The sequence below is a fragment of the Poeciliopsis prolifica genome, unplaced genomic scaffold (assembly GCF_027474105.1).
Source record: "Poeciliopsis prolifica strain line A6 unplaced genomic scaffold, Auburn_PproV2 SCAFFOLD037, whole genome shotgun sequence".
In the NCBI taxonomy this organism is placed as follows: Eukaryota; Metazoa; Chordata; class Actinopteri; order Cyprinodontiformes; family Poeciliidae; genus Poeciliopsis; species Poeciliopsis prolifica.
Window position 1 is genome coordinate 3,252,915 of NW_026562412.1, and position 13,960 is coordinate 3,266,874.

Sequence of the window (13,960 nt, forward strand, 5' to 3'; positions counted from 1 at the left end):
CAATACGTAGATACTGTGAGGAAGCAGCTAGCGCGTAGAGAGAGCAGTGCCTACATGAGCATTACTGACAGCGCTAATCCCCTCTTCCTGGTTCTAATTGGGGTTTTTTTTTTGTTAATTTAATATTTTTTTATTTTTACAGATCATCTGTTTTAAACAGTCACAACTTGATGACTGTATATATTTTCAATATATATTTACATATATACATCTATTTTAAATGTATGTAAAAAATTTTAGCAGCTACTCCAGCTGGAAAAATGTAAATCTTTCTGAGTTTTTGCAAGTAAAGTTCTGGGAAGAGTTTCTATTTTACTGAATAACCTCCAAATCTTCCTCATGACACTTGTGTGCCGGTATGATGTGCAACAATGTAGGAACATTGAAAATAGAAAATATAGGAAGTAAATTTCTGCTGAAAAACAAAGATTCTGAGATTAAGCTCAGGAAACTTGGAGATGTTTGAGTTTCAAAAGTTTTCTTTTAATAAAGATTTTTTTCTGTTTTTCTACAAGATTTATGAGATTAATCTCAAAATTTGACTATTTTTCAAACTTGTATTAATCTAAAACTTTTAGTTTTTCTTACAAATTTTTGACTTTTCAAGCTCAGAAATCTTTTTTTTCCTATAATGCCCTAATAAACCGTCATAAATGTAATATTCCAATTCTATAGATGAAAAACCCTGATATACATTTCATGCTATGAACCAGATTATTGAAATAAATTAACTGTTCAAAAAAATTCTAATTTACTGGAAAGGTGTGAAAGAAAAACATTAAGCAAATTATTGATGGGAAGTTAAAGGCTTTAAAAACAGGTGATACTACAGCAGAACGTTGGACATGATGCACTTTACTAAAAACAATGTTTTTCTGTCTTAAACAGCACATCATTTCATAAACAAACGGATGACTTCATGTTTTAAGAAGGTTTTCAAATGCAAATCAAACCTGAAGTAGAATTTACCGTAAAAAGAAAAATAACCACCAATTACCGACGTCGAATATTTGCAGAATGACACACAAACCTTTTTCATTTCAAATTTTACGACAAAATGTACCACACATTCAAAATACTTTGCAAGAACTCAATTAATAAATTAAACTGAATTAATAAAAACATTATTTTCTGCTTAAAAAGGGGGTTGATCCAGTTTAAGGAAGCAATACAAAGCAGGTCAGAGTTCATATGTTTGTTAAATGGACTGTGAAATTGGAACACAGACAGAAAAATTAAATCTCAGTAAAACCGTTAATAAATGCACAAGCTGTCAATTAATGGAGAAACATAATTAGCATTTATAGAAATAGACTGAATCAGGACACTTTTCTGTAAAATGTTAAAGTTGAGTTGCTGTGGAAACATGAAACAAACATCTAAAGTTACCTAAATAATTTTTAATTTTGATTATTTCTGTGTTGTAACTTCTTTGCAGTAAATTTTGTAATGTTGGAAACCATTACAAAATTTTTAGAAATTATTGCCACATTTCTAAAAAAAAACAAAACTGGATTTCAGTGGCGATGCTAACTTTTTGATTAGCTCTGTAGCGATTAGCTAACTTTGAAAACATTTCGCGCACCTAGCTTTCTATAAATTAACTTTCCAGATGAATCCCAAAGAGCTACTTTACTTGTTTTGTAAATTTTCAGTGGAATAAACTGAAGTTTTTGTAACAAGCTGTTTTGAATTCTTCAGTGGATTCAATGTTTATGATTTGTGTAGGCTAGCTAGCTTTGCTAGCCCTAAGCTAGCTTTGCTGATTGTACCGCTGACAGAACGCTTTGCCAATATTCCGTTTCGAAACAATAAATAAATAAATGCGCAACTGAGACGTTTCTGTTGAATTAGAAACGTAATTAAAATCTCACGTGAATAAGTTTGCTCACCCGAAAGCCACTTCCTGTTTTCTTCTTCGTGGTTTGAATTAGTGGCAACATTCTGTTGGTCATGTGACTTGATGCCTATTGTTTCCAAAATAAACCAATTTTGATGCAGCCAAAAAAAAAAACCTCATTAAAAAAAATAAAACATTCTAAATTGTTTCATTTAAGCAAACTTATTTGTTAAATGTCAAATTCTCCAACTTTGTGGAAATGCGTCTTATTGTAGGCTTGGTAAATATAAACAGCTTTTGGTGCAGGAAGTGTGATGGTATGGAAAAACTCAGTTTATTCTGTCCACTTTTATCCAAACCTAAACTTCAATCATCTAAATGAATCAATAATCCATTTTTAATTGAAGTTTTAATGGGTGCAACCCATTCAATCCACTTTCCTTCACAATGTGGCACCATTTAAATGGAAATAAAAGTTTTACAATAATTTTACAGTTGCCTAGAAACTTTGTTTTAAAGAAATAAAACATTTCCTTACTTTGTGTGCATGAAAACTGGACTAATATCCAACAAAGAACTGACTCATTGGTACATTTGCACAACATGGTGATGTTTGTTTTGTGAATTTATAAGCAGGAAAAACCATTATACACATCGACTGCACATTACTGTACAAACTCACCAATTATTAATAAATTTAAACTCATAAGTCCCACATAGATAGTTATGTAACAGAAATGTTTACACTTTTTGTCTAGAATGGTCACTACCAATTTACAATTAGACTATTCTAAAATAAAACTATTGTTTATAAATTGTGTACAAATTCATAAACAAAGTAAAATATCTCACAAAAAAATCTAATTAGAAGCACAAAAAGAAATGAGTGGTTAGAAGAGAGGTATAGATAAGCCACACAATGACATCTTTTGAATTTAATAGTTAATAGCATGACTGACTGATACACATTTACAGCCTCATGTAACGTTCGTCCCCTTGGTCGAATGTTACATTCAGAGCAGGATACATTCAGCCCAGTCTGCGCTAAACAGCTGCAAACAGTGACAGAGACATTGGTTGGGTCTCCCTCCGCAGGGAGCCGCTAACAGGAGGAGACGTTTTGATCAGATGGAGGTGTAGTGCCTCCCGAAGCTGGAGAGTCTAATCTTTTCTGGCAGGATGATGTTCACGGAGTGCTCCGGTTCTTCCTGGCTCGCGCTGCCAGCTTCCCTCAGCAGGTGTTCCCGCTGCTGCCGAACAAGCTGGCTGTACTTGGCGTTGGCCAGCCACGTCTCGCAGCGGCCAAAGAAGACTATTCCTGTGGTGCCCAAGATAACCAGACAGGTGAGCAAGGCCAGCATGCCGAAACAGATGAGCTGGCCGTGGGTGACCAGGACGCCGGAGGAGTGGACCGACTCCTTCAGGGTGATCTTCAGCGAGTCTCTTTCCAACGGTCTGAGCAGCTTGTGAAAGGCGTGGGCAGGGAGGGAGTAGTGCTGCGGAGTGAGGGCAAATCCTCTGTGCTCCACTGGTCTGGTGTTGGCAGGCCTGGTCCTGGATCTCTGTCTGTGATGGAGGGAGCAGGTGGGACCCGTGAACCATTTCTGGCAAACGCAGCGGAAGGTTCCGTCGGACTGACCGATGCATGCTCCGTCGTTGGCGCACGGCGCGCCCGCGCAGGCAGCGAGGCTGCTGGTGTTGTTGCACGTGAAGCCGGTGAAGCCGGGCGGACAGGCGCACGTGAAGGCCAGGCCGTGGTCCGTGCAGTTGCCCCCGTTGAGGCAAGGGTTCGGCTGGCAGCTGCCGGCGCTGATGTCACACAGGGCTCCGGAAAATCCAGGAGGACATAAACAGGAAGGGTCGGCCGCTGAGCCGCTGGCCTCCACACACGTGCCTCCATTCTGACAAGGAGAGCTGAGGGACACAACAAGACAAAGCATTTCAGAGATGAAGAAGGTCTAGCATTCATTATTTAAAGGTGACCTGTTATGCTTCCTTAAACAGGTTAGGATTTGGGCGGTACAAAACATGTTCATTAGTTTCTGCACAGAACCATTTGCAGATAAGAGTTTAGTCTGATCACTTCTGCCTGTTGTCTTTTTAAATCCAAATAACCTGCTGCTGGCCGCGCCTCCCTGCTCAACATTTACATCGCACGTGAAAATGGCGGCAAACAGATGTGCAAATAGCAGAAGTGGAGCCTCCTGCACAAAGAAGAATCCAGCAAGTGGATCCTAAATGGTGAATTAATTAAAAAGAATCTTTTCCAGCAGCCATTGTGAAGCGGTAAAACCAGCTAACCAAACATGCTGGAGTTCCATTTGAGTTGCTAGGTTACGGCTCAGCACCAAAATACATTCTCTTATTACCAAATTAGTGGTTTTAAGGGTTTTTTTTGTTTGTTTTTCTTTTGGCTGGTTTTAGAAGCAGGAGAAACCCAACTCCAAGTACAACAAATATCCAAAAAGCAAATTTTGTTGAGTCCATCCATGTTTTATTCATGTAGTTATGAAAGAGGAGGTAATGAAGATGAGAATTTAATCAGAAAGGTCAGAGCTTGTCTGGAGATCATTTTAATTAATCTGCCTCCTCCTTTCAGACGTAGTTCTGTTTTATTTCCCAGAAAAATAAAGGAGATGGTTCTCAGTAAACACACCAATTTACCACAGACTGAGTCATCGAGCAGAAAAAGCCTTATAAGCCGTCCTTGGAGGTTGTACCAAAAATACAGCATTTAAAGCTCTTTCACCTATGAAGAGCAGCTCATGCTTTCTAAACAGAAACCTCAGACATCAGGAGGATTTATTCTGACATTTCACAGCCACAATCATTTTGACTTTTTGAATAAAGTTCTCAGAATAAAAGAAAATATTTAATTCTTGAAACAATTGTTCATTAAAAAAATGACTTGATCTCGTTGTCAAAGTTATTTTTATTAAAATAACTTTTTTCTCATAATTCTACGATTTTTTTCAGCATCTTTATTCTGCTAATGTCTTGATTCTCGTATTTAAAGTTTTTCTTGTCTCAATACGGCGCCGTAAACAAACATACGTAACATTTTTCTGAATGAAGGACTTTAAATTTGACATGTCAGGGATACCGTATAAGAAGCTTAACATTAAACGGTTGAATTTCCTCCTTTATAGACCAAACTGGCCGTCTTGCTCCGTTTTTGAAACCTACGATCGACAGACATGGGATATTTAATTGGTTCTTCTAATCTCAGGAACAATCCTCTCAAGATGGCGGTTAAAGATCCTGTTTGTGCTTCTGTTTCGTCTTCCACTGAACAGCCAGACGTGACCTTTCTGGAGAGATTCAATCACAGGTCAGCCGTCTCCTCCATGACTGCGCAGACCGCAGCGTGGCATTTCTGACTTAAAGGTGACTTATCATGCTTCTTTGAACAGGTTAGGATGTTCATTACATTTTTTGCACAAAATCATTCCAAGATAATGAGATTTTAGTCTTGAGTTGCTGTCATAATTAGATGTTTCAGGGCGTCTTGTCACTTTAAATCCAAATACCTTGCTACTGGCCACGCCCGCTAACTCACCGTTTACACTCGCATATTAAAATGGCTGCAAACAGAAGTACAATTCTACAGTACATCTTTGAAAAGCAGAAGTGGAGCCTCCTGCACAACCAAAATGAACGCAGCAAGAGGTTTCTGAATGGCAACAGCAAAACTCTCGTGTTTCCCAGCAGCCATTGCACAGAAAGCAGAAAAACCAGATGAAATGGAACTGGGTTGCTCGGTAACATGCTGGGGTTGCTTGGAGGTTTTATAAAAGGCTTGTTTTCCAGACACCAAAAAAACATGAACTTATTGCCAAAAATCGGTTGTGTGTTGATTTTTTTAAAGACCTTTTTCTGTTTTAAAAGCAGTGGAAATCCAAATGGAAACACAGAAATTGATGTACGTCAGTTTTGCATAATAAACCCTTTAACTGTTATTTTTAATTTGCCTTTTGTAATTTAAATTGAGAAATTGGGTTTTGGATTTCCACTTGCTGCAAGTCGATCAGAAATCAATTAAATTCTGGAACCATAACAGTTGTTACTCACAAATGTTTGAGCGATATTCTAATTCCCCGAGCTGCACCTGTGATGCTCATTGGTATTCCTTTACTGCTGCGAGCCGCTCTTCCCCTTCACACTAATAAGAAACAGCAGGCTTCATTTTCTGCAAATTAAAAATCTGGACCCATTACGGGACATAAATAAAAGAAACCTCGGCTGCGCCTGTGAAATAATCCACCGGCGCTGACTTGTGAGGCGGCGTATCTGATCAATGTGGTCATGCTTAACAGGACACAGACAGATGAAAGCGCCAGATAGAAACCAATCAATACCTCCAGCAGTACTTTGGGTAATTACACGAGCCTCCAACACCTTGCCTGACTGAGTGTGAAGAAATACGGTTCCTTTGCAGACGTCCCTGCCTCGTAGCGCAGCCGATTAATGTTGGAACCACAAGCAGGGATCTGGGTTTTCCACCAAGCAGTTTATTTTGTGAGGCAGTTTGGTGTTGGCTCTCAGTAAGTCGGTTTGTTCTGGTGAAAGCTGAGGGCTTCAGGCAGCCGCCTGCGTCCCAGGAGTCCAACAGCCTGATGGGCAGATGGAGGATTCCTGATGGATAACAGCAAATTGCAATCCAGCAGCAGGAAGGAAAGCTCCTCAGCTTTTCCTCAGATTCAGAAACGCAGAGAACTTTGTTCAGCTTAATCTTAAGCTTTATGCTGCTGATTTATCTGGTTTGTTCTGTTTCTGAATGAGACTGAACACACTCATTTTACTTAATTTTACTTTAAATTCGGCAGCAAATTTAACACAGAAATTCACCTACAAACGTGACCCGATCCAAAACTATCAGTTCCGGACCAAATCGAGCGGCTCTCAGCCAATCAAATGAAGCTCCTTTAATCACATGTCAAGAATTCGAACTTTTGATTGCAGAAAATTGAAGTAAAAATTTTGAGAAGAATGACAACTTTTCTAAGAAATGTCAGAAATATTAGAAAAACTGAAAATTCTGGAAAAAGGCAACAGAATTCAGAGAAAAAACAAGAGAAACAACAGATTCCTTCAAAGGAATGTCAGAAATCTGAGAAATAAAAAACATCACTAGTTTGGGAAAAAGACAGCAATCTGAGAAAAACGTCAGAAATCCAAAAAATCCATCAGGGCTCCAGAAATCCAGGAACAATTTGAATTCTTCTGTGAAACGGCAGAAATCTGAGAAAAACCTCAGAAATCTGAGCTCTGATGTGAACTCTCAGCCCACTCAGACCTTGTAACTCTGCATGTTTTATTCTCTCAGTTCAGCTGTAAAAAGTTTAAATGATCTTCATCAGAGTTAATAGCAGCCTGTTAAAATCCAAGGTCAGTTTTTATCACCTTTTGTGAACAAGCTGGAGCTCAGAGTCTGAGTCTGATGTTGGCACCTCAGAGACCAAATATTCTCCATGTAAAGGCGATATAACATTTTCCCAATGAAACTGCAAAGTCGAGGCCTTTTGAATACAGAGACGCAGGAAGGATGCGCCGACGTCGTCCTGCAAGCTAAGCAAGGAAATCAGGTCACAGGCAGCTTGGTGGCTCTGAAATGTGACAGCCTGTTAAGAGCATTTTGATTTATTTGATCTTGAAGTATTGACATGAAAGGTTGAGTGCTTTGAAGTGGCCTAAAGAAAGCCCACAGTCTGTGGAAATGTCACATTTTATCCAGGACAGGATCATGTTTATACTTATAAAGTAGGAAATAATTGCTGTTTGATATGAAAACAAAAAATCCTGTAAAATAAAATCTCCATTTTTCAGGAAAAAGCAACTTCCTTCTTCACAAAATGGAAACAGAAATGGAGCAACATCATTTTTTAGCGGTTGGAGGATTTCTCTTGCTAGCGCTGCCTTTTGTCTTTGTTTTGGTTTCATCTACCCAGAATGCACTGCTCTGTGTGTTTCTGGAGCGGTCTCCAGTTTGCTTGGTGTTCACATACGCATTCGAACCGCACCAGAGTTCACTTCAACCAAACCAAGACTGACGATGGTAGACGGACCAGAGTTCACTTTTCTTGACTAATCGCACATTCGGATCTTCCCAAACCGCCAGCGTTCGATCCGAACCGGCCTGCGTTCGATCCGAACCGGCCTGCGTTCGATCAGAACCAGGCGGCGTTCGATCAGAACCAGGCGGCGTTCGATCCGAACCGGCCGGCGTTCGATCCGAACCGGCCGGCGTTCGATCCGAACCGGCCGGCGTTCGATCCGAACCGGCCGGCGTTCGATCCGAACCGGCCGGCGTTCGATCCGAACCGACCGGCCGGCGTTCGATCCGAACCGACCGGCCGGCGTTCGATCCGAACCGGCCGGCGTTCGATCTGAACCGACCGGCCGGCGTTCGATCCGAACCGACCGGCCGGCGTTCGATCCGAACCGACCGGCCGGCGTTCGATCAGAACCGGCCGACGTTCGATCCGAACCAGACTAAGCAGGTTGGTGGGAACGCGCTCATCGTTCTAACAGCTCAAAACAAACCCAGTTACAAACAAGATTTAAACGGATTTAAATGGAAAGTATTGAGACCAATTATTAGAGCAACGAAACTGAATTAAGTGAAACAAGAAAAGTATAAATATTGTTTTCATTAGTAGTGGCTGCAGATGAACACACACCTATCCTGAAGCAGTATAAATAATAGTTCCTATTGGTGAATAAAACAGGTTGTGGTACCCGTTCAGAAGGCAAAGTCTCTGCTTCGTCTGGCAGTTTTTTCCAGCGTAGCCCTGAGGACAGACACACAGGTAGCCGCCCTCTCCTCTCTCTATGCAGGTGGCGTTACTGGGACACGGCTTGGACGAGCACAGCCGCATATCTGGTGCAGAAAAACAGAAAATCACAACATCATGTGGTTTTTCACATCACTGTGTGCCTCTTCTAACATCTTTGTTGCTACTTTCGCTCTGCCGCCGCATGGAAGCAGCTTTGCATCATCAAAAAGACGGAGCCCAGTGCATAACACAGGCGATGCGAACATATGCTCGGGCAGAATATGAAAGACAGCGTGAACGCTCAGATAACTGGGTCAAACTGCGCTCAAAATACCTCATCCAAAAAATAAAGCAGAAACTCCTTTGAATTATTCCTCTTTGTTCCTCGCTTTGCTCGAGGGATCAACAGATTCCCTATTAATTATTCGGTTTTGTTTAAAAATGTCGTCCTTAGGACACCAGTGAATACATTTTCAAAGGTAAGGTGGTAGATTTCTATCTGCAGGGCCGGTCCAAACCTTTTCGAGGCCCAAAGCAGATTTTAGTTTGGGGGCCCACATACCAAGATGTCAACACCCAAATGGTTTATCATTCCTAAGCTTCTCTATGTTAGCTTAGAGCAGCTTCATTCTTAATTAGCTCAATAATTTCTCTGAACTCCGATCCAGAACCAGGAAGTCGGTGGAATCAACTCGCTCGCTCGCTCTTTGGTTACCTAGCAACTCACTCATTCTATGGTTGCCTAGCAACAACCTGCTGAGTAACTGGCGCAGCAGCAGTTTAAGGTTTCATGATTACTTAAAAATAAAAACCCAGTCTGGACTGAAAACTGTGGATGAAACAGGAAAGGTCACGCCAACAGTTTGGCAGCATTTCAGATATTTAAATGTTAATGAATAATTATCAATATCGACTGATCTGAAACAGCCTTAGTTTAAGTGTGTTATACAATTTTAACTATTAAATAGTAAAAAGGAAAAACTGCGAGTCTATGACTACCAAGGTTTTTAGCTGTTGTCAACAAAATGTGCTAGACCTTAAATGTATGCATAATTTATAGAAGTAAAGGGGACGCAGTGCTTGTCTACTGTCAACAAGCTCAGCAACGCGGACATGAACGGCACATAAAAGAATCTTCTTCCAGTGATGCACAAATGTGCAAAATGTCCACTTGTAAATAATAACATGTCTTTAGAAATTGTTTTTTCCATGTTTAGAAGCATTCAGTTTGTATTATTCCATGTTAATTAACGTATTTATCATGCTGGCCTGATGCTCTTGGGGGCCCCCCGGTGGTGTGGAGGCTCAAAGCAGCCGCTTGACTCGCACATCCCTTGGGCCGGTTCTGTCCTCTTTATTCTGAATAATTTCATGTCCTTTCTTCTGGGCAGCGGTGACTCAGCCTCACCTCTGCGGCGGAAAAGGAGGTTGATGCGACTCACCTTGGTCGCACAGGCTGCCCACCCAGCCCTCTTTACAGACACACTGCCAGGCTTTCTCACACGCGCCGTGCAAACAGCCTGGGAACGGGATGCAGCGGTCGCAGTTCTCCCCTTCCCACCCGGGTTTGCACCTGAAGGATCACAGGAGGGAGAAAAGAATAAAAAACTACAGCAGTTTGAAAGTATTTATACACCAACCCACACATCGCTTTTTGTTCTTATGTCCTCAAAACACCCAAAGCATCCAGAGGACTTAAACTATAAACTATTACTGGGGTTCTCTATGGTAAATAGAAATGAAAGAAAAACCCTCAAAGTAAATTCATAAAATCAACTTCTGCAGCAATTAGAGCTGCATATCCACTTGGAGATTAAACTTTTAGCACATTATTTTTTAAATTTGATTAAATATGGTTTTAAATTAAGTTTATAGATTCTAGCTCTGAATTTTCTGTTAAGAGTAAATAAAAAATAAACATTGTAAAAGAAATATTTTAAACCAACTTCTACAGCAAAGCACCACATCAATTCATTCTTTATAGAATATAGCTAAAACTGAGACAGATTTGATTAAATCTGGCCTTAAATGTTAAGTTTTTACAGTTTCTAGTTCTGGATGCATGCATAGGCTTTGATCTAAACCATTTAAATCAATTATAAATGAGCAGAAAACACTTCTTTAATCCATAATTTAGATACTCAGGAAGTAAAGTGTGACAAATGACAGTTTACAGTGGGTAAACTTGACCAAACTCAAAGTTTTAAAATGATTTATTTTTTAAATCCCAGCTGTGGAACCTCCAGGTTGTGGTTGGATTTCCCTGAATGAGGAACATTTAGTAGTCAGCTGATGGAAACGGGGTTGCAGGATGTGAGCCATCATCTGCTCAGGAATCCGAGGTAATTTTAGCAACACACCTGCACTTCCCCGGCTTCTCACAAAACCCATTTTCTGTGCTGCACGCCGCGCTGCATTCCCAGCCTGCAACAGAAACAGCCGCATTTTCACTGTCAGGAGTCACAAAACAGCCAAAAACAGCCAAATATTCTGCACTTTGTCCGACGGGAGGGAAAACAACAACAAAAGCATTTCATCTGGGATCAAATGAACGCAATTCCTTTGGGGTTGTTTGAAATGTCAGAGGAATGTTAGAAATCACGGATTACCTTCCGCTATTCCCGTCACGACCAGGATTAAGACCAACCCGATGAGATGCATCGTAATTTGAAGCAAGGCGACCCTCTTTGTCCTGCAGAGCCGCTGCAAGAATCACAAACTGCAATAAAAACCAAACGTTTCTCCACTAAAATAATCCCAGTTCCTACAAGTTTGTCACCAGAGAAACAACCGTCTTTAATTGGACAATTCTGCCAAATTTACAATTTGTTAGAATTTTTCTCATTTGAATCAGTTCAAATTAAACTTATTATGAAATAATTATCAGTCATTTCCGTCTTCGACGCACCTGAGCCACGGGGATCAGAAAGAGGAGAGATTTTTCCCAAAACCATCTAAACGCAACAAAGACAGTCTTACCTATGGCATCCAGACGCCGCGCCGCCGAACAGCGTCGCTCATATTTCACTGGTTCGGCTGGACTGTTGTTGCTTTCCGGAACCAGGCGGCGGGATCCTGGAGGTGAACAGGTGAACCGGCGCTCTGATTGCTCCGAGGCGGACCTGCAGGTTTGGACGGGATGATGGTGCTGCAGCGCGGCGCGTCCCGGCGCAGCTCGCTCCTCCCACTCAGCAGGCCCCCCGCTGGGAGGAGGCGGGACACTGCACAGAACCGAACCTCAGCCCGGTTCTGAGCCCGTCTCCACTGGACATATGAAGCTTCTGTGGATCAGCATCACTCACACGTGACAAGGCAACACACAGTCCCCCAAACCCAAAACCTAGACATTTTGAGATTTTCTGGGGAAAAACCTGTAAATTTCTGAGTTTGAAAAGTCAAGAATGTGCGACAAAAAAACTTAGAAATTTTAAAATTAATTTTAGAAAATTTATAGAAATTTTTCCAAAGTCAAAAAGTTTTTTCTTGAAAAAAACAAAACAAAAAAACTTAGTAATTCAAGTCTGAAAAGTCAAAAATTTAAAAGAAGCAAAAAAGGGGATAATTTAAGAAATAAAAAAAAATTCAATTAATATAAATAAACTGGAACATTTCAGAAAATTTCCAAAATTTGACAAGGTTTTTCTTGCAAAATTTTTAAATCTAGAACTCAGAAATTTAAGTTTGAAAAAAGAAAAATTTATTATAAAATCCAAAGAAATTAATTTCCGAAATTTTTGAGAAACACAAAAAAATTTCCGAGTTAAAAAACAAACATTTTGAAATTAATCTCAGAAATGTTCTACAAAAATAAAACTATGTCAGAGAAAATTTTCTGATTGTTCTCTAAAATATTTGTATGAATTTTCAAACTCTGAAATGTCCAAGATTTCTAATCTAAAACTTTCACAGCTTCATGTGCTTCAGATTGGCTGCTGCTCTGTTTCAACCGTTCACATCGAGTTTTTAATCAGATTTCTTTGCATTTGCTTTTGTAAACATACAAATATGTTTTTAAATTTGTGTTCTTGGGTTTTCAGTCATTTCATTTTTTATTTCCCCTATTTTTATGTAATTAGATTTTAGTGGAAATTAATTCAATGTCTAGTTTTTGTGCACAAACTTGGTGAGAAAAGTTGATTCTGATGTCATTTATTTCACTCTTTATCAAAGCTGCTTATAAATCCAGCCGCCATTTTTACTGAAACACTTGGATACTTTCTAACTAACTGACTTCAGTTCAAAGACCTCAGTAAATTTAAGCCCCGATTTTCACATTAATGCAGATTTAGACTGAAAAGGATTTTTATTAAACCAAGAAGTTTGTTTTTAATTTGAAGAAAGATGATAAATAATGTAAACAGAGCATCTCCACCTGTTACCTAGCAGGCGGTACTTCGCCTGTTACTTAGCAACCCCAGAACTCCAGCATGTTTGGTCAGCTGGTTTTACCGCTGTGCAAAAACTAAAAGTGTTCTGTTGTTGACTTACCATCCAGATATAACTTGTTGCATTCTTCTTGGTTGTGCAGGAGGCTCCACTACTGCTTTTCTAATATGTATGGCTGTATAATTGCATGTCTGACTGCAGTTGTTTTCACATGCATTGAATTGGGAGTTGTGGCTAGCAGCAGGTTTAGTGACAAGACGCCCTGAAACAGCTCATTCTGCAAGGAGCTCAAGACTAAAATTTAACTTTAATGATTTTGTGCAATAAATCTAATAAACATGTTCATTATCTTAATGCACCTAAAATTAACTAGTAACTTTTCAGCAAAACATGGAATCTTGTTTCCATTAATAATTTTTTAATATTGATAAAGAAGTACTTTCTTCATTTTCTGATTATTTCACTTGTCCAAGACATTTTTTCCATGTTATAAATTAAATAATCTGCTAATGAAAGCAGAACTTTTTCACAAATAGTAAGGAATTATTGGCTTAAAACAAGCTCACATTTCTTGCTGAAAAGTTTCTGTAAGTTAGTTTAGTCTCATCTCAAGTGAACTCAGACATTTACAGTAGGAACTAGACCAAACATAATTGGTAAGATTGTGTTTGTTTTTGCAGTGTAACCTGTTAAATAGGTCACCTTTAAACTGAAATGTGTTTCAATTATTCTATGAGCAGCTTTAGGTAAACGACTCACCTTTTTATTACAGTCTTAGTGAAGGTAAGATGAATCGTTTGTTTTAGTGTCTTTCTTCAACGTTTGCATCCTTGACTGTAAAACATCATTAATGAGCATCAGACGGCAGAAAAGAGGTGGTAAAATCTCTGTGAGATGCATCTAGTTCTGTTTTCTGTAATGAGGAGCAGAAGAGAAACCTTTGCTTCCCTTCGGGGAG

General features: G+C 39.7%; 1 protein-coding gene across 2 annotated transcripts; it reads right to left on the reverse strand.

Moving 5' to 3' along the window:
- Positions 1-834: 834 nt before the first annotated feature.
- Positions 835-11,928, reverse strand: LOC129374857 (protein delta homolog 1). Of its 2 annotated transcripts, none has more exons than XM_055053521.1 (6): positions 11,596-11,928; positions 11,226-11,335; positions 10,977-11,040; positions 10,059-10,189; positions 8,579-8,720; positions 835-3,754 (listed from the first exon to the last, which is right to left on the reverse strand). In XM_055053521.1, the coding sequence occupies exons 2-6, from the start codon at positions 11,275-11,277 to the stop codon at positions 2,965-2,967; spliced, it is 1,179 nt and encodes a 392-aa protein (XP_054909496.1). In that variant the 5' UTR covers positions 11,278-11,335; positions 11,596-11,928; the 3' UTR covers positions 835-2,964. The 2 variants fall into 2 exon arrangements, with proteins under 2 accessions (XP_054909496.1, XP_054909495.1); XM_055053520.1 differs by having other exon boundaries at positions 11,226-11,319; positions 11,596-11,926.
- Between the last annotated feature and the right edge of the window lie 2,032 nt (positions 11,929-13,960).